The following is a 21,709-nucleotide window of genomic DNA, read 5'->3' on the forward strand; positions in this document are numbered from 1 at the left end:
AATTTAGGGCTTCTCCTCCCCTCTCCATCACCCTGAGTGCTGGTTAAATATTTACAGCACACCACTGAACTACATGTTCTCATTATCAAGTTTAAGTCTTCAGCTTGGATCTCATTCAACTGCCTACTCGATATCTTGAATGTCTAATAGACTTCTCAGCCTTAACATATTTAAAATGGAATGTTTGATTTTTGCTCTCCAAACAGATTCTTCCTGTTGTCTTCCCCACTTCATTAAATGACCACTTCATAATGAGGTCAAAATCTTGGGGTCAACCTTGAATTTTCTCCTTCTTTCACATCCAATCTGTCAATAAATCTGTAGAAAAGAATCAAACCATTTAAATCTCTTACTTGGAGGACTGCATAAGCCTCCTAAATGGCCTGTTCCCATCTGGCCCACCTACAATCTATCATCCATATAGCAGCCAGACTTATCTTCAATCTAAAACCTCTAATGCCTCTTCTCACTCCAAATAAAGTCCAAAGTCCTTCCCATGACCTAAAAGACAATAGGGGATCTGGCTCCCCTGCTACCTCTCTGGTTCTCACCTCCAAACTCTCTCACTTGCTCATTCTGGCCTCCTTATTATTCCTTGAAAGTGCCAACCATGTTTCATGCCAACCATGTTTCAACCTCAAGTGTTTTATACTTACTGTTCTATGTGCCGGAAATATTTTTTCCCCAGATACCCAAAGGCTCACACCTTCACTTCTTTTATGTTGTTGCTGACACACCTCTTTATCAGGGAGGTCTATCCTGACTGCCCTATGTAAAATAGCAACATAGCACCACTGCTTTCTAGCACCTAACTCCAGTTTAGTCTTCTTCACTGTATTTAACACTACTTGATATATTATAGATTTATTTGCTCAAGTGTTGTCTGTCTTCCCTCTCTAGAGTGAAATATCTATGAGAGGAGGTATTTTGTTGTGTTCACTGATGTATTTTCAATGCCCAGTAAAATGGTTGACATATAGCAGGTATTTAATAAGTATTTGTTTCATGAATAAATATTTTAAAATAAATACATGTACACACAAAGAACACTTGGAAGTTCAAGTGATAAAATGACTACACTGATTATTTGTAGGGATTTTCTTTCTTCTTTACATGTTGCTGCTTCTTCTGAATTTTAACAATGAACATTAAAAAAAAAAAAAATACCCTGTGGACAATGTTTGAAGTACAAGGACAAGATGGCAGAGATCTAACAGGTTCTACTGAAAATCACCTTTAGGCCAGTTTCCAAGTTCTGAGTTATAGTAACTTTCTCCAAATGTTCTTTCTCCTTTTTCTCCCATTTCACTTTTATTTTCCTCTTTTTCTTCCTTAAAGCTCAAAGCTCATATTAGGCCCAAGTGAGAATTTATAACAAAGATTGGTGGAAGGAATGGTATGGCACCATGGAAAGTCCTTTATGCTTTCCCACTTTATATCCTACCCATGAAACTCTTCTAGGAATTTGGAAGAATGGTAAGACCCTGCTAGCCATCTCCCTATATTCTGAAACATCCACAAAAGCATACCTTGTGGAGCTTCTGAGCTAATTCCAAAACATTCCAAAGTCCCAACAACAAGACAAAGTCCTTCTCCCCTCCATGAATCTTGGGCGAGTTACATAGCACTCAGGCGAGGTCACCGCATATCTACTGGCAATGCCTCCATTCATTTCAGACTGGAGAGGAGCCTGCTGCTTCTCCAATAATGTGATTCTTCTCTATCTCTTGATTGATTGATTGACTGATTGATTGAGTTATGGCTGTGTTGGGTCTTTGTTGCTGCACGCGGGCTTTCTCTAGTTGCAGCAAGAGGGGGCTACTCTTCGTTGCGGTGCGTGGGTTTCTCATTGCAGTGGCTTCTCTTGTTGCGGAGCACAGGCTCTAGGTGTGCGGGCTTCAGTAGTTGTGGCGCACGGGCTTAGCTGCTCCACGGCATGTGGGATCTTCCCAGACGAGGGCTCGAACCCATGTCCCCTGCATTGGCAGGTGGATTCTTAACCACCGTGCCACCAGGGAAGTCCCTCTCTTGATTATTATACTGCTCTTGAAGCAAGATTCACCAGAACCTTCTCTGGTCACAATGTACACTACCAGAAGTGCACACTTCTGGGGCACAGGGAAAACCAGAAGATCCCTGGATTGGGGGCTGGTGGAGGCAGGGAGTGGGGGCTTCAGAGGGTGGTAATGAATGCAAAAGAATTAAAATAGAGACAACAGGAAATGATAACTTTACGGATAAGTAATGTCCACATGAATAAATCCTGTAACGTCTGTATGTCTTGGGTTTTTTAGATCTATAAAATGGGGAAATTACTTCACATCATCTCTAAGACCTGTTTGAGTTGACATTACTTGCTCCTCATTTGAATACTGTTTGAGAATGCATGGTGATGTAGATATATGCAAATCAATATGAATTGGAGCCAATCAGAGGCTTTTCTAGTGACTTCACATGCCTAGGAAAGTCCCCGAGGGTCCCCCTGAGCTGTCTGAGAGCTGGATCAGCTCTTGGCTGGAGAGACAGCAGATGGGTCAGGGCTGCCTAAAACCACCTGAGCCAGTCAGGTCTTTACTGCTGCATCTTCTCTTTCTATCTAGTCTTTCCAGACTGTGAGAGCGATGAACTGGTTTTTATGAAAGTGACCAACTTAAGAAGAACCCTGTAGATTTCCATAGGTATTTTGTTTCCTTCCCCTCTTGCATCTATGTTTCCACAGAGGTTACTGGTTCTTCGAGAAGTGAGCCCATTCACCTCCCAGGACTTCACTCACCTTCGTTTCTCCCTTGTGGCGATCTCTGGTTTGGCACACACTTTCTACAGATTAGCCCACACTGTTGTTTCAGCTCAGTTAGTAGACTACCCAGCACGACAAAGCCATGGAGACAATCCTGCCAAACACTTACTGGAACAATGCCGAAACTCGAAGCGGATGTGCGCTCCCCTGAATTTATCCACAGGGATAGGAAGTTTCAGTAGCTCAGACCACCTGGGACTGTTGTTATGATAAAGCACAAAGGAGTGGTACTCGCTAGCTGGTGGCTCTCCAGAGCCAAAGGAGATAAAATCCTAATAAAGGAAATATGCAGGTTAAAGACAGCTTCATTTCAAGATGATGTGGGGAGGAGCAGAGCAATTGCTTTGCTGTATCTGCCTGCTCCCCAAAGAGCACTTCATGTGAAATTACCTCCTCAGTTCTTTACAGGCCTGTTTCTGCACTTGCTTCTGCTGACAGGCTGTGTCTGTTTCATCCTGAGGCTTCTCTCCCAGGGTCTACTCGGCTAAGGGTGGACCTCAGGGACATGAGTGAGATGGGCAACTGAGTGCCCAATTTGGAGTCAACTACATGGTAAAATTCTCAACCTGCCACAGTCAAAAGCCTGTTCTGTGCCTTCCTGTAAAACTCAATAAGCCCCGGGCTCACTTCCATAAAGGAACCTGATATTATCACCCCAATTAGTAATAGCTTAATCCTCACGCCCTATTTTGGTTAAAATGAAAATACATAGAATGACATATGATTTTTGTTTTGTTTTACCAATTGCCAAAAGCAAAAGTATGCATCTTCAAAATTATGACAGATGAAAGGGGAAAAATGAAATGGCATAAAAATACTGCATTTAAGGAATAGCTGTTATGAGGACATTGCTGACACAATTAAACAAACTGTAAAAGCCTTTTTTTTTCCTCCTTTCTTTTCTGAAAGGCATTTTCATAATTAAAAAAAAAACTACACAGGGGTGGAAAAGAAAAATAAGATTGGAAATACTGCAAATCAGAAATTAACTGATCGCATTAAAGATGAACCCAAAGCAAGGATGTGGAATTGTTTTACCAAAAAGAATCCAGCATTAACGTACCTTCAAGGTCTGGCTGCTACTCTCTACAACGAACATCGTAACTTCCACATTTCTGGCCACACTCTTTCCTCCTTTCTCAAATTCTCCCCTTTCTATAGTGATGTATAAATCATTCCGCATTTCACCTAGTAGGAGAGGAAAATTGAAACCATGTTATATATAGTAAAAAGTGTAATAAAGTACTCTATCAAGAAAAACTTTAGTTCATAAAAAAGTGTTATAGGATACATATAAAAGTAAAATATACAATATTTACACTTTTATAAAAACGTCCCCACCCTTACTACCAACATCCAAGAAAAGCAAAGGCCAGCTTCTGCTAGTCTAATTAGCAATACTGAAGATGCACATTTAGGAGGACAGTACTGGGCCTGGGTAGGAAGGTGTTGTCAAATTTCACCATTTTTCAATACTTCCCTCATTTCATTTATGAGGTGCGATTACAAAATGACAGCCTAGCAGGGGTGGCTCAAAGAAACTAGTCTTAATACTTTATAGTCACAGCATTTAGAGAAGAAGAAATACCTAAATGGAAGAAAATGATAGGACTGCAAAGGGTACAGTTACAATTTATATCTTTTCCAAAATTCATGGATGAAATGATCTCACTACTGGAAGAATCCAGATTAGTGTTTATGAACACAGATGTAGAATAAGTCAGTCATACAGACACACTTGGCTTAATATTTCTTGCCATCAAGTCATAAAACAAATGAGAAAGGCCCTGGATTCAAACTGACATAGTCTATGTACACATATATCATTTATTTTTGTTTCTCCATTGGCTATTTATAAACTTGAATGCTTTTTCATCTTGTCCCTTTCTTATTACTGCAAGAAAAAAATAGAATATAATGTCAACTAGCAAAGTGAGGCAAACACGCTTGACAGCATGCTTTGATCTCTCCTGTAAGAATTAAATTAGGGGTAAGCAGTGAGTGGATACGGACATGAGAAGTAAGTAAACAAAGTGTGACTAGAAAGTTTTTGAACGTAAATGTTGGTGAGGTTGGCAAGGTTGAATTTACTTTTACTTAACATAGCTTTCAAACATTTGAAGGCCCAAAAGCAATATTTTTTTTTCCTAATAAAAAATGTCTCAAGAAAGTAAATCACCAGAAGGAACAATAACCATACAAATATGCCCACACTTGGGCAATTTCTCAAACTTCCTGACCAAAGTGTTTATAAGAAAGTACCCTAGCTTTCAAAACCATGGAGGAATACCAGTGTGCCTGGTCACCTTCCTTCATAAAGACCAACTTTTAATGAGAACATCATTTGCAAATGACTTTGGCTGAACAGGAAACAGATGGGCCATAAAAGACAGAAACTGAATAAGTTCTAAAAAGGATGAAGTCTCACCCACCCTTTACAAAGAGTATATAAGGAATACATTAGTGGAAACAACTAATACAGTGGTCTCTGTCTTATGAATTTCTCAGTCCGCTCATACAACTCATACAAATCAACCTGCAAAGGCAATGAACTTGGAATTCCAGGAGAAAAGCAACGTATTTCAACACATGTAAAATTATATGTGTATGTTTTGAAGGTTTTTTGTTTTAACCATATCCATTAAAAAAAATTTTAAGAGAAAATGGTCCAGTAAATTTTACAAGTTTTCTAGTTTTTTTAATAACCCAGTTCATTTAATTACTATAAATTTATCATTTTATATATATATATGTATTCATACATACATAACACACATTCTCAGTGCTATTTAACAATTCCATTATAGAATAAATAAGCTCACAAACTTTGTCCTCTGAAGCCATCAATTTCAACTCAAAACAGGTCTGCAATGCTAATGGTCTGCACACGTGCTATTTCAACAATCCGAGAGGAAATTCTTGACAATAGTTTTCCCGCGAACAGACTTGGCAGGTAAAAAAACAACACAAAAATCAAGGTACTTCAGAGCAAAAGATGTTAGTTAACAGTAGTAAAATTCCTTTGCTTCTTGGAGTAGGTGACACATGATGAGTGGCCGTGCTTACACACAGACTATAAAACACACACTGATTAATGGGAAGTACAGCTACAGGAGTTTTTACCTTAGAAATTTCTCATAGTGAGTGATTAGCTTGTCCAAACCACATGGGGATTAACTGTCACGCAAAACGGAGAGTTAGTGTTTCTTGGGAGAGGGACTTCCAACTCTCACCTGTTGGAAGGACTGGCAACTCTGACTTAAGCAAAGACGGGGGGTGGGGAGGGGGGCGGTGAGGGAGGTTTGCAAGGCAACGTGTCTCCCCCCGCTGTGTGCAGGCTGGCCCTACAGAAGAACAGGGGTGGGGGGACAGTAACATACTGCCAGTGCCAGGAAATTCTTTCTTCGTGTATTCATTCAGCAAATATACCGTGAGCACCTACTATGTGCCAGATATTATTCTAGGCCCAGTAGATTCAGCAGTGAACAAAGCAAAAATGCCTTCCCTGTGGAGGGATTCTAGTAGGAGTAGGTCTTGAACAAAGAAGTAAAACATAGAGCACACTGAATAATGCTAAGTGCCATGGATAAAAGTAAGAGGAGACGGGGTGTTGAATGGAGGAGAGGGGGTGTCACATGAGAGAGGCCCTCACTAAGAGGATGAGACATCTGTGGAAGCTATGGTGTGTTTCCAAAGGGACCAAAGTTAAAAATGGCCTGTGCTTCCCAAATGGACCCCTAGAGCTGGTTTAGCTTATAACTTAGCTGGATTCTTCTCTCTCTTCTGAATTCAAATAAGCCTAAAAAATTGTAGGGTCACAGGAAGACTGGAATAAGGAGATCTGGATTCAAGTCTTTCTCTGCTACTGTCTCTTCTCTGTGCCATTAGTCTAGACAGGGTAAGATAAACCTTGGGGCCTCAAGTTTCTGTGTTATTAAAGTAGGGAAGGGGTAAAGGCAGAGGTAGGGATGGGAGAGGCAGTAGGAGGGCCGAGACTATTATGCTATGCTTGCTGTTTCTGTGACTTACAAAAGAACTTCTGGACCGTTAACACATTCATAAATTAAAACACCTTATACATATGTTTTAGTTTTCTGTTCTTTAACTGTCCCTACCCCTGTCCCTGTAACCCTCTTTATCTTTTGCAAAACTTTTAGACTAAAATAAGATTTCTTTGAAAAGAGAATACATGACAAGAACATTTCTCCTGGATGCCATTCTACATGTGTCCCCCCAGGAATCTGCAGCTTGCTATATTCTAATACTGCAAGGTGCCACGTTTTGCCAAAATACGCAGAAGGATAAAGTTGAAACAAGTGCTAATTAAAGTCAATACACTTGAGGTTGGCTCTGGAGAACACTAATAAGCCCAAATGGTGTTAAGAAAGCACCTTGGGTAATTAAGAGAGAAATCATAAACTGAGTATGAAATGGAGTCATAGCACCAATTGTGAAAAGCTACTTGCCTGACAATGTTTATTAATACCTTGCACATCTTAAACTTATTACTCTGTAAATTTGATGTGCTTGACACTTTCCTCTGTTTCACAGGCCCACTGGCTGGGAAGCCTTTACACATGTGAAGGCTTCTCAAAACATCACTGTAGACGAGATAGAGATAAGGCCACAGCAGTAGGAACAAATTCAAAGAGTTCAGTGACTATAATCAAATGGGGTTGATTTATGGCTTGACCTCAACAGGCAAGAGGTTTTTATCAGTAGCTGAAAACCCTGATCCTTGATTCTGTCCTATGAATGAACTGGATAAAGGCACAGAGGACATGCCCATTACATCAAGTAAACCACTGTCCCCAGCCACAGGGGCTAGTCCAGTGCCTTTTCTGTGCTAGATATTTGCTGTTATTTTTGGAACTGGAAAAGAAAAGTTCCTGTCCTTTTTTTTTTTTTTTTAATTTTTAATTTTTTTATTTATTTATTTTTGGCTGTGTTGGGTCTTCGTTTCTGTGCGAGGGCTTTCTCCAATTGTGGCGAACAGGGGCCACTCTTCATCGCGGTGCGCGGGCCTCTCACTGTCGTGGCCTCTCTTGTCATGGAGCACAGGCTCCAGACGTGCAGGCTCAGTAGTTGTGGCTCACGGGCCTAGTTGCTCCGTGGCATGTGGGATCTTCCCAGACCAGGGCTTGAACCCATGTCCCCTGCACTGGCAAGCAGATTCTCAACCACTGCACCACCAGCGAAGCCCCCTGTCCTTCTTAAAAACAAAAGAACATACATAAAAGACTCCGGGTTTTTGTGAACTTAGATGATATGATGATGATGATGATGATGTTTAGTAGTAGATAGTAGCAGATAGACAGTAGTTAGGTACTTTGCCAAGTGCTATAAGTAGAATATCTCATTAAATCCTCACATTAACCTTATAGAAAGGCCCTACTATTTCTATTTTACAGATGAGGAAACTAAAGTATAGAGATTAAGAAACATGCCCAATGTACTATCTGTATCTCTGCTTTACCCATGAAAATGTAATTCAATAGGATGAGAACATCCATCAAATAAGCTAGTGCAATTCAGCCTTTGTCTCCAAAAGACTAGTGCCTTGAGCAAGGAAGGTATCAGTCCCACCCTGATTGGTCAGACCAATTATGAAGCACTGATTTCATTTCTAGGACAGAGACAGACAGAAACGGTATAATCCAGACCATAAAGGATATGGAGAAGGGACCCATCAGAGGAGAGATGAGGGAGACAAGAGAGTTAACTGAATTTTAAAATGTTAAGGTTACAAGCAGAGAAACTCAACACAATGGATAGAAGGTAGAGGGAGACGAGTTCAACATGAAAGAGGTCATTTTGAGAGAAGATGTAAGATGTGATGGTGTGATCTTGGCCATTATTAATACTCAAGTACAAGCCAGAAAACCATCCTCAGGGACCTCAGGAAGACATTCATGCACTGGACACATGGTTGAGCTGGATAGCCCTTCATGTGTGTAGCAGGCACCCCGTTACCTCCTCAAAGATGTCCAGGTCCTAATCCTGGGAACCTGTGAATAGATTACCTTACACGGCAAAAGGGACTTCGCAGATGTGATTAAGCTGACAATCTTGAGATGGGGAGATTTTCTTTGATTATCAGGGTGGGCTCAATATAATTACAAAGGTCCTTATAAGAGGGAGGCAGAAGGTCAGGGTCAGAGAAGGGGATATGATGAGAGAAGCAGAGGTTGAATGATGTTGGGCCATGAGCCAAGGAGTACAGGGAGTCTCCAGAAGCTGGCAAAGGCAAAGAAATGCATTCTCCTTTACAGCCATCAGAAGAAATGCAGCCCTGCTGACACCCTGATATTAGCCCAGTGAGACTCATGCAAACTTCTGATCTCCGGAACTGTAAAATAGTACATTCGCATTGTTTTAAGCCACCCCATTTGTGACGATTTGTTACAGTAGCCATAGGAAGCTAATATAATATGCCATCCACACCTAGGCTTCTACTACCTCAGGATACCTTCAGGGCAGCGGTGGAGGGGGGAGGGGCAGGGTAAGGGGTAGGGGCAAGATTCACAAGTAACAGGAAATCAAGGCAGACCAAATACAGGGAACACTTACGCATGGGATGAAAAATTAACCTTGGATTTCTCACATAGAGTACACTGCAGTAAAACATATCTGTTCTCGTTTTTGTTTTGCTTTATTTTAAAAGAATACTCTGAGATGTTAAACTTTTGAGGGGGTAGCTTTTTAATTTCTGCTTATGACTATCAAGCAAGCAATGGCAAATGATACAACAGCAGCCGTGAAGGACTTTCCAGACAGTGGTGCAGAGATAGGAGCAGGGATGGGCTGCCCTTCACACTCTAGGACAACGCATGCATTTCTGGTAGTGCCTGTTGGGGAAATCCTACAACCTTGGGCAAGTGGGGCATGTAAGCTTTATAATTTGGGGGCAGCAGCCTCTTCCTCAATGTGATCTGGGGCTGGGATCCAACCTCAGGGTGACACGCCTCCCCCTCTCTTTGGTCACTGTGGCATGCATTGGGTGAAAGACCACCACCCCTTGGTGGCATGATCAGGGGTTCAGATCTAAGCAGAGTAGTTGCACCTATATGATATGGAGGTCCAGTGACTTAGACTGGGGCGTGGTGAGCTTTGGTTAGATTTAGGATATATTTTTAGGGAACATCAAATAAAGCAGGGTCCCACTTGCTTTCTCCAAAAGAAGGATTATTTGAGGCAATTCCATCTGGTGATGTACATGTCTCTGTCAGTAAGTGGTAAATAATAATAATATATATATATTTAAAAGAATAAAATTATTTATCTTCTTAAATGGGAGGCAAACACCTCTACAACATTCTTCTTACCCCAGTCTTGTAAATCACTATCTAGTCAACTTTGACCAAATAGAAATTTGACTTATTTGAACTACTGCCTAAAGACCAAAGGAAAAGGAGGCTTACTCTGGAAAATACTTGTAAAATAAACTTAAACAAATCTGGAAATCACTATCACAGCTACTATTACTGGCAACCATTTGAAACACAGGCTCTGTTCATCGTTTTCAGTGTGAGCCTCTAGCCTCCAAATCTCAACCCTTCCCTCCCCTATCAGTCCACCACTTTTCCTTAATTCTTTTTAGGATTAGGAACTGCCAAGATGTATTAAAAGTGAATGCACTGGAAGGTATTAATTAGGTGTTCCTTAACAAAGAGGGATAGTTTTACTGGTTGATATGTGACAACAAGTCTCCAGGAGAGAGGGTACAGGTAGGGAAGATAAAGTAGGGAGACCATGATGATTGCCTAGAAAGAAGCATAAACTCAGAATAAGAATGGACCCTTAGGGTGGGAGGAGGACACCGCCTGACCTCCCATGACATTCCTGACACATCAGCCAGCTTTGTTCCAAAGTGTCTGGTGGATGGAAACTTAGTCCTTCCTGATATTCAGCAACGGCTCGAGCTCTGCTTTGTACAGTCTGTTAAGACATTTAGAGCTTGGCTGTCCAATCCCATAACGACTGCCACATGTGGCAACTGAGTCCTTGAAATGTGACTTGGCTGAAGAGAGATGTGCTGTAATGTATAGTAGTTACCAGCCTTCAAAGACTTAGGTTGAAATAGTGTAAAATAACTCATTACGAATTTTTTATATGGATTACCTATTAAAACGATATTTTGGATGCATTGGGTTAAATAAAATATATTGTTAAAATTAATTTCATCTCCTTCTTCCTACTTTTTTTTAAATGGTTACTAGAAAAGTTAAAATTACATTTGTGGCTCGCACTGTATTTCAACTGGAGAGCACTGATTGAAACATTTTCACTGCCCTCCCTCTCATGGGCTCAGAGGTCAGACCATGGAACTTTCTGCAGTTATTTGGTTCGTAGGTGGCAGTGATGGAGCTTCACAGAGGGTAACTTTTCTTCTTTGGAAACTGGGTACTCTAAGAAATAAAGTGCTGAATGACTGACCCTTAGCAACAGGAAGGGTTCAGAGGACTTCATGACAGCCCGAAAGCATATGGGCAGGTAGTCTCCTTATACCAGGTGACATTCCCGAGACCAGCCCATGCAAAAGCCAGACCAAGGGGAGAATCTCTGTTTCCACGGTTTTCCCATCCCAAAAAGAGTTTGGCATTGATGACATTCTGTGACCCTCAAGAAGAGTTTTGTGTACGTTCCTGTTAGTGTCAGGACCACAGATAATTTATTCTGCAGAAAGGCAGTAACTAAGTTAATGAAGGTCCTGTAGGTATAAACACGTGCTTCACCCATCCTGACCCCTATCACAATACTAACTCTGAAGGACAAGTCTAGAAAAACAAAAGAAAAACAAACAAACAAACAAAACCCATCATGCTAGCAGACTGTCAATACAACACTGGGATCAGAAACGCTGTTCACATATATTTTCTTATTGAAAACTCAGCTCAAGTTTTCATCAGAGCCACCAGTGAGAATTAACTGACAAGTCAAAATTCTAAAAAATAACAAAGGAAAACAAAACAATGGCTGTTATGTTTGCCAATGTAAAACATTCCAAAAGTTGCTTTCAGCTGTTTAAGTTAATACACACATCTTTCCCTTCTCCATCTAATTTGAAAGACTCAGAAGCCAAAGAAGAAAAAATGAGAGAAGAAAAAGAAGAAAGTGCTTTAAAAAAAATCTCTTGCAGTCTTGGGCACTGCAGACGTGTGTCTGGGAGGATTGATTCCCTGGTCAGCATGAACCTCGTCATTACAACGTGGTGTGGGAAAGGGACAGAAGCGAGCCTTATTCCACAGAAAGCTCATTTTCATCATTAAAGCCAGACAAGAGCTGCGTGAGCACAGCACACCCCAGACAATTATTCAGCCAGTGAAGTGTCATGTTGCTTGATATTTTTCCATTTCTCAATGATACTGCTCGGAGACCAAGCTGAGGAATTCTTTTAGCAGCTGGCTGCATTCTGTTCTAAAATATGCTTTTTATATTAGATTTACCCATCAATTTGCTTCCCAGTGGGATGAAATTTTTTTCTTTTTGTGTTAAAGAGGAAATACCAGCTATTTATAGCAACTGAAGGAAATAATGAATGGTTGCAAGAGCCACTGAATAACATGCCACCAAGTAAACAGTGCTGTAAACAGTCATTTTCGACAATAGTTAACAGAAGATGTTCAGGCAGACTGGGTCCCTAAGCTAGGTCAGGCCATCTCAGGAAACTTTCCAGGCTGTTCTCTTAGGCTTTCCTGCATGAATGAATTTCCGTCAGGAGATCAAAAAATGCCGTGACAGTCAATGCCAGTCAGTTTCTGCATCATGTTAGGTCTTTATGGACAACAGTCCTACCATCAGTCTCATAACTGCACCAGGGGCCTGTCAGATGCAACTTCCATTGCTTGCTTTTTACACATGGGATTTAAACAGTGATTTAAATGATCTCATTTCTAAAAATACTGTCGACAATTTGAGACTATTTGGTCTTTCTATTTTTTTTTTCTTGGTTGTGGAAAGTAGGATGTAGAGCCCTGAGAAAGACTATTACTTGGCATTTACTTTGATGGTGTGAATCTCCTTAACGTCTACCATTTCCACTCAGAAACAAACACTTTTTTGGAGTCTCTTTTGGTTGCTAATATAGATCTGATTTATATATACAAATAGAACTAGGAGATGTATAGAAATACATATGGCGTTTGCATATGGCTGCTTATTTATATACACATATACATACATATCTCTGGTGGAAAAATCCTCCAAAAAAGGCTAACCATTGCTTAATAACTGTTCTTGCCAAAACCTGTAAGGATTTCCCCTAAGTGACTTCAATAACACTTCCCACCAGAGGGTAAAATATTTTCTGTATTCAACTTCAGTTTTCCTATTATGGTCCTAATGAAATGCAACCATGACCCCCACAAGTTATCCACCCTAATATAATAAAAATGTAAAGATTTTTAAAAAAAAGAATTAAATACCTCATTTTATTCTTAAGCATGGCCCATTTGAACTCTTTGAAGCTGACAATTTGAAAAATTTCTCAAGCGTCAAAAGCAGACGAAGTAGCCATATTTCATCATGTAGTGCATCCCAAGTCACTTACCAGGCATAATAATATTAGAAAAACCCAACTTCCGGGTGATGGATACTCCATGAGAAAATACTGATGAGTATTCCCTTCTGATTTGTTCAATGTCTCCATGCAAGAGTTGTAGGGAAACTGCTAAACCTAAAACAAATGAGACCAGAGTTAAAAAAAAGGACAGAAACAGCATGAACAGAAACTGAAATTGTTTCAACAAGCCCAAATCTATGGTATCATTGTTTTAAACTGAAGATTAATATTCAGACAAAATTAACGGAATCTATAAGACAAATATCTAGAGAACACTTTTCCAACTTGACTACCTGAGTTTTTCCACTAACAAAGAAGGTTCCAAGAAGCTGGAAAAAACCTGAACAGAACACTAAGAAGAGGAAGTCTGGCTTCCAGTCCCATCACCCGCTTCTCCAGCGCCCTGCCAGACAGAAACACCCCTGCACCAACCTCATCCTAGCAAATGGCAGGGGCTATCCAGCCCTGGAAGACATTGATCTTAAAATGGGAGTGCTAATTTCTTTAAAACTCTGTAAGGCCTGTGAATAATTACTTATCAAATATCATAAGTTTAACATGAACACAAATCTAAAGACATAAAAATTCAAGGATCTTAAGGATATTTAGAGATTTTTAAAAAAAATTTAAGAAAGGTGATTGTAATAAAACCAAGATTATATCCTTAATATTACATACCGTAGAAACTCATAATCACATTATTTTCTACTGAGCAGAATTGAGTAGGATGCAGGCCACTTTGATAAACAAGAGGGAATTTAGTCAGTAAAATAGTAAAATTAAATTTTTTTGTTACCCCAATTACAGTGACATTACCACAGCAGGATATACTGAGGACATTGACTGATATGTTTTTCATACCTTATTCTCCCAACTCTAGCTATAGGAAAAAATTAATGTCCTATCTTTTTGAATAATTATGTTTGCCTATTTCCAACATGCTGTTTCTCTTTCAGTCTTTTAATTCCCTGTTCCTTTTTTCTTCTATTATTTTAAAACAAAAAAAGACAAAAAAAAAAAAAGTCCCTCACTTACATTAGTGATAGAAAATGAACCCAGTCAAAGGTGACTTATTTTTTAAAAAACTTTCAATCATCATTAACCTGAATTCAATTTTAAAATGAATATGGATGGTGGAGCAAGAGAATGATAAATCTGTACTCCAAAGATCCTCCATCTACATCATTACTTATCACCCTTTTCACTCAGTAACATACATACTATTGTGCAAGTAGTCACTCCCAATTCCTAATGCACAGCATTACAATGCTATCTACAAACATACACCATAAGCATGGCAACAATCATGCTGGGATGCAACAGAAGTGCAAGACATTTGCCATGCACCTAGATTGGAAACTTCCTTTCACTTGTCTTCAGTAATATGAAGAAACAAGCAACAACAAAAGGAGTGTTTTGTTGGTTTGTTTGCTTGCTTTTCAATAGAGTGGGTAAAACATCAGGAAAATTTGTTTTTTTAAAAAAGTACTAGGGGCTTCCCTGGTGGCGCAGTGGTTGAGAATCTGCCTGCCAATGCAGGGGACATGGGTTCGAGCCCTGGTCTGGGAAGATCCCACATGCCGCGGAGCGACTAGGCCCGTGAGCCACAATTGCTGAGCCTGCGCGTCTGGAGCCTGTGCTCCACAACAAGAGAGGCCGCGATAGTGAGAAGCCCGCGCACCGCGATGAAGAGTGGCCCCCACTTGCTGCAACTGGAGAAAGCCCTCGCACAGAAACGAAGACCCAACACAGCCATAAATAAATAAATAAATAAATAAATAAATAAATAAATAAATAAATAAATAAAATTAAAAAAAAAAAAAGTACTAGGCTCGGAGAGAAGATGGAGCCTTTCCTGGGGTTCGAATCTGACTTAGATGAGGCATACCCAAAAAGGCAATGACATAAGAAAAGAAGGGCAGGATGTGGCTGCATCACTGTGTCCTCTGGTGTGTGGATCTAATAGAATGTCGGTGTCAGAAAGTTGTGAGAATTAGATTAAATCTGGCAGGCACTCAGGAACTTTAATTAAATCTTCATCCGATTTTCACCTAACTATCCTTTAGCTCCCTCCCTGCCCCCAGCCCACACGAGATGGATGACTGAAGGTGATAGAGTGGAGGAGCGTCAGTCCTCTGATAGCCACATGGAATGAAGCAGGGGAGAATGAGTCATCTGGATGGTTTGATGCGGACAGCTTTGATGTGGTACTACCGGTTCCTTTTAAAACCCAGAGGCTGGTGAATGAAGATAAACTAACACATGTTATAATCCATCTGTCCCAGCAGCTATTTCTTCCTGCCTCACGCTCTCCCAGTACCCCCACCTCATTACTGGTGTCTCTGTTCTCCTCCTACTTCTGTCCTTTTGCCTTCAAAACACTCACCCACACTGTCACCATCATCATGAACATCAGCAGAAGCTGGTATTTCTAGAATAGCAGTGTGTGCCAGACACAGTACATAATAACCATCCCTCCTGCTGGGTAGAACACTCTAGTACCCCAGGATACTATAAGCAATGCTTTCAAATAGAGAATCACAAGCACTAAACAAAATTCTTGAGGTCCTGTGATGTTTTGCAAGGACAGATCATTTTACTAGAACTTCTCATCAAAGGACCTGATCAGAGACACTAGCAACCTTATGTGGTATGTACAATGTAAGAAAAGAACTAAACAGTAATGAAAAAACAAAGAGATCATGCTATTCAGGGTAGAGACTGGAGGAAGGAAATTGACCAGGATTCTTGTTTTGCCCTATTGGAGCCAGAATTCATTTAACCATCAGTGATTTATTTTATTTTATTTTTTACATAAGTTGAATACAGAGGATAAGACAATGAGAAAAGAAAGGCATTCAATCAATGTGGATTCTAAAGACAATTAAAGATAGGAAATAGAGAAAAAATATGTTTTGTGGAAAGACAGATAGATGTAAGCATGAACAAAGAAATGCATCAATGTTCTCGAGACAGCCAGAGACACTGAGATGAGAGAAGGCAAGAGGATAGAGAGGACCCAAGTAGAAGACAACAGACAGAAAGGAGCCAGCTAATGGATAAGGGAAGGCAATGAGGAAGTGACGGGGGAAAACAGACAAAATAGTAGAGGGGAAAAAGGAAAACTAGGCATTCAACAGTTGAATGCATCCTAAAATTTGGTTAGAAGATATGGTAGTTTTCAATCTGAAGGTTTAGAAAGATATAGATGAAAGCCCCAGGCATAATGATTTCATTTGTCTGGCCTACTGATATCAGTTTGGAGGGGAAGGTATTGTTGAGGTGATCCAATTTCTTCAGAATGAAGAACTCACTGATAATCAAGAACTGGAAAGGTCAAGTGGGCCAAGGGCTTGACCACAATGTACTTGGCTCTTCCCAAATCATCAATTCAATTTCCATAAAAAACCACAACACTTAACAAAGAAACATCAAAGAGGGGGTGTACTTTCAGGAAGACAAAGAAACATGACATAGTAGTGAATCTACAGGGACCAGCCCACCAAGAGCCACTGCAATACTAATGAAAGTAAGACACACACACATAAGTAGAATATGAAGCAGCAAGGGTTAAGTGCATGATAGGAATATTAAAATAAGGAAAAATTATGACTGATGGAGGGAATTTGAAAGTGCAGGGAAGATTTTTTTTTTAAACTGGGAGTTATGACAACCAATAAGCTAAAAAATTAGGTTAAATTTTTAATTTCACAAAATAGATCAATAATGTTCCACAATCAATTTTTTTCTGGCTGTTAATATAAATGCCAAAAATGAAATGGCTAAGGGAGAAATGTTCCTCTTATTAGAAGAGACAATCATGAAACAAAATTTTAAAAAATCAGTCTAGATGTTTAAGACCCAATTACAAAGATTTGATATCTAATTTTAAACAGAGGCATAGTCATTAATTAATCTAGAGTCACAAAACAACATTTTTTCATGATTAAACTCAGCTTACGGAGCAGAACTACAGGAAAGAAAGGCTTGGTATCTGTTAAACCAAATGTGGTTGATTCTTTGGTAACTCTAATTTCTTAGGAATCGGCGCTAACTCTCTATAAGATGATTCTCTTTAAATTCATGAAATTCTGCACTTTTACATAAAAAAAAGGCAAGCACAGCATGATTTATTAAGTAGCAGGCAAAATTAATTTTAGACTAGATCAGCCGTTTTGCCACCAATGAACCAAATAACACATAGCTGCAAATGTATAGCAACACAAAAATGGAAAATAGTGACAAATATATTTGATAAATGCATGTTGTGATTAAGTGTACAGTTTAAGAAGTCTATCATACAGCATCATGACCCTGTCTCAATGTTAACTTCTCTGTGCTTTGGTTTCCACATCTGTAAAATAAAGATGATAATGACACCAACTCCATAAAATACTTTGGGCAATACCTGGTATAAAGGAAGTGCTCAAATATGTTAGCAGCTGCTACTACAACTACCACTGCCACTGCTGTTATATCACATTATTCTTTCTCTTTTCAGTTGTGCTCATTTGGTATTTAAGCAGTGCACTAATTTTTCTTCAATGACTTCTTCTTTAAAACAATTTTAGAAATTCTATTTAGTTCTTTCTAACCACTAGAAGCTAAGCACCACGAGGATGAAGATTTGTATTTGCTTTCTTAAATGCTGTATTACTAGTGCCTTGAATAATGCAGACATATAGATGTTTAATATTTTTTTGATGCATGAATTTGAAACTCTCCTTGTTCATTTTTTCATGTTTTCTTTTTCATTATGAACCTATTTTTCTACCTTTTATTTAGTCTTTTCCTGATAGTTTATTATCTGAACTTCTAGGAGATATGGCTTAGGGAACATACAAGTAATGCTTAGAAGTCAGTCCTCTAATACTGGGCTTGAAAGAACTGTTCTCTGTTTTAAAAAGGTGATGAGGGTACATGATTCTCTGGTGAGACAGAAACTCCAAGCTTAAGCCACTGAATTTAAATTAACTCAGTAGTTTGGAAAAATCCATAGCTATGAAATCCAAGGTAAGTAACGGGCCCCAGTTGAGTAGCCTGAAAACAGTAAATGTATAATCACTCCATACTGCCACTTTCATACCCACGGTACATAGGATTCCTATGAAAAAATGCAACACCCACTGAAGTTGAGTCACAATAAAATGATGGTAAAAACAACAATCAATCATGAAATAATCAGCAATGAGGGAGAGGGAGCAGATATAACAAATCATGTCTTGACTTCCATGAGACATTTAAAACTTAAGCCCCCAGTCGTCAGGGCCTATATTCACACCCCCCTTTCCTGTTGGAGCGCCTATTTGAGTGTTTACCCTTCTGGTATGGAGCTTCCTCTTAATGTCAGCAAGATGTCCCTTCCTTTCTTTGAAGCTTCATTTTCTATTTCTTACCACATCTTAGTTGTAATTTACCCAGCATTTTTATGTGTTTGAAGGGGAGATTACAAGAGTCAGTCTACCATGTTTCAAAAGCCAATTTATTTTAAAATCCTTGAAATCCCTATTGTTTTACAATAACACAAGCGGTCTTTGAAGAATATGTAATAGTGTGTCTTCAGTGCACAATTAAATTGTAGTTGTAAATGGGTAAATTAATTAACCGAGCAAAAATTTACTTATATAGTATTTAAAAACTATCAATCTCATCAATATTTAATTCAAAAACTGTCCTTTGCTTCAAAAAATTTGCAAATGTGCCAAATTAAAGTATAAAATAAAGGCACAATATTGATTACATAACTGACTTAAATGTAAAAAGTACTTAACATTACACAATTACATTTTTCTTTTTAATTCTCCTGAGTTTCTATACCAGTATAGAAGAAAAATGGTAGAATATTAAAGTATATGTTCTAAAAATACATGTGCTAAAAACATCTGAGCTAAGAATAGATGTGCTAATAGTGCAAAAATATTTTCACAAGTGGGATATCCAAAGGTCACATTACAAACCCAAACTAATATAAACAAATCCCTGAAGTGACCTATGGGGGAGGAAACAAAGAATACAGTTGGCATATATCTATTAATCCTTACTCATTTAATTTTCTCAAACAGGATTTTCATGAAGTTTGATGATCAAACTGAAATGGTCTTTTCTTTCCATTTTCAGTATTTAAAAATATCCACATGCTAAGAAAAGACCAAAAAAATTGCTTCATTTACTTTTTCTCAAAATAAAGTGTCAAATAGAGAACGCTGAATTAGGCTCTTTATCTCAACTCAGCCAAAATATTCTAAAGTTTAAGAAAACTCATTTTAGAAAATGGGAGTATTTGAACAAGACTAAAAAGATTTGAAAAAAAAAATCATCATATATAACATGGCAAAATCTAAATGAAAAAAGGCAGGGAATAATTTATCAAAGGAGGTCATTTTTTTTAAGAACTGAGTAGGGAGAGGACACACAAAATACAGCAGGGAGTTGTGAGCAAAGACAGAAACACATAGAATGGGTAAAAGAAATGTCTTTGCCCTGTTTTGTTTTGAAATCACTGAGATCTTCTGATTCCTAGTAAAATTACTGAAGGCTGTATCACTAGTTCGATTTCTAATAAAACTGTCATAAAGGCATTCACTTCTGGGGTATGAACATTTACAGTATCACAACTCTGTGTGGCTACTAATACCACAATCCAAAGAGGGTTATGTTGGGCTGAAGGCAGAGTGTAGGGAGAGACAATGAAACGGAGATTGGGCCAGATCTGGGAAGCTTGCCTTGCAACACCACAGGAAGGGGCCAAGCTGGCATCACAAGTTGATGAATCAATAAAACTTGAAATGGGGCATGAGATGGAGAACAGATTTTTATTTGGGAAAGAGGATTCTGGCAGTACAACAGAGGAAGATTTGGCAGGATACATATTACGGATAAATTTAACAGTCTAGGTGAGAATTAGAGAGGGATTAAACTTAATATCATAAGTAATTATAGAGGATGAGAAATAACTTCAGCAATTATCGTGAGTACACAGAAACTGTGAAAGCAAACCTACATTCTAAAACCAGTCTCTTCCACTCAATCCCCAAACAATTTCTTCATCTTTTTTCCAGTTTTATTAATACTGCAATTCTGAATCTACAGCTTCAAAACTTTCCAAAAATCTTTGATTTTTGTCTCTGATGTCCTCAATAAACTGTCCCAGGTTTTATTCCAAAATGACCATCTCAGCTGCTTTTTTTTTTTTTTTTTAATTTATTTATTTTATTTATTTATTTTTGGCTGTGTTGGGTCTTTGTTGCTGTGCGTGGGCTTTCTCTAGTTGCGGTGAACGGGGGCTACTCTTCGCTGCGGTGCGCAGGCCTCTCATTGCGGTGGCTTCTCTTGTTGCGGAGCATGGGCTCTAGGTACGTGGGCTTCAGTAGTTGTGGCTCCCGGGCTCTAGAGCGCAGGCTCAGTAGTTGTGGTGCACGGGCTTAGCTGCTCTGCGGCATGTGGGATCTTCCCGGACCAGGGCTCGAACCCACGTCCCCTGCATCGGCAGGCAGATTCTTAACCACTGCGCCACCAGGGAAGCCCTCAGCTGCTTTTTATTTTGTTAATGTGGCAAAATTCATTAAAAAGCTCACATTCTCCCTTAATAATCTCATTTCTAAGGCTTTAAAAAAAATTTTTTATTGTAGTTGATTTACAATGTTGTGTTAGTTTCAGGTGTACAGCAAAGTGAATCAGTTATATGTATACATATATCCACTCATTTTTTTAGACTCTTTTCTCATATAGGCCATCAAGAGTATTGAGTAGAGTTCCCTGTGCTATACAGTAGGTTCTTATTAGTTACCTATTTTATATACAGTAGTGTGTATATGTCAATCCCAATCTCCCAATTTATCCCTCCCCCACTCTAAGGCTTTATTTTAAAGACATATTCCAAAATATAGCAGACACTCCTCACATTATTACTTATAAATGTGAAAAACTCCAAAGCATTTAAGAGTCCAACAGTGAGGGTTGGACACATAAATTAGGGCCTTAAATCTCAAAGCTAGGAAAATAATGTAACCTCCTTAGGACCCAGCAAATTTTTTTACCTTCTAATTTTTTTTGTTTCCTATTTGGTACTAGGAAACCAAAGAAACAAACTTGAGGCAAACATCTGATAATTGTGTTTTTTATTCATTTGTGAAATAGATACTGAGTGTCTGTTAAACATTGGGCATTTAAAAATTTAACTAGATTTAAAAGATTTTTTTAAGTAGTACCTGCATACACACAAAAGGTTCTATTATGGAGGAAAATGTACTTCCCTACCTCAGTTACTGAGTTCTGTTTACTAGAATTAATCAATGTTTACAAACTCTTGAGTATCCTACAATTTTCCTCTTTTAATTGTGATAACTGTTATA

At 38.9% G+C, this 21,709-nt stretch overlaps 1 protein-coding gene across 1 annotated transcript in view; it reads right to left on the reverse strand.

Annotated features, from left to right (window-relative positions):
• The window catches only part of DOCK4 (dedicator of cytokinesis 4), a 475,175-nt gene that overhangs the window by 172,483 nt on the left and 280,983 nt on the right, over positions 1-21,709 (reverse strand). The window contains exons 13-15 of the mRNA XM_061197939.1: positions 13,347-13,472; positions 3,861-3,985; positions 2,907-3,069 (exon numbers count right to left, since the gene is read on the reverse strand). Of these exons, the coding sequence (XP_061053922.1) occupies positions 2,907-3,069; positions 3,861-3,985; positions 13,347-13,472 (414 nt within the window). The remainder of the gene's footprint in view (positions 1-2,906; positions 3,070-3,860; positions 3,986-13,346; positions 13,473-21,709) is intronic.

The sequence above is a fragment of the Eubalaena glacialis genome, chromosome 8, assembly GCF_028564815.1.
Source record: "Eubalaena glacialis isolate mEubGla1 chromosome 8, mEubGla1.1.hap2.+ XY, whole genome shotgun sequence".
NCBI lineage: Eukaryota > Metazoa > Chordata > Mammalia > Artiodactyla > Balaenidae > Eubalaena > Eubalaena glacialis.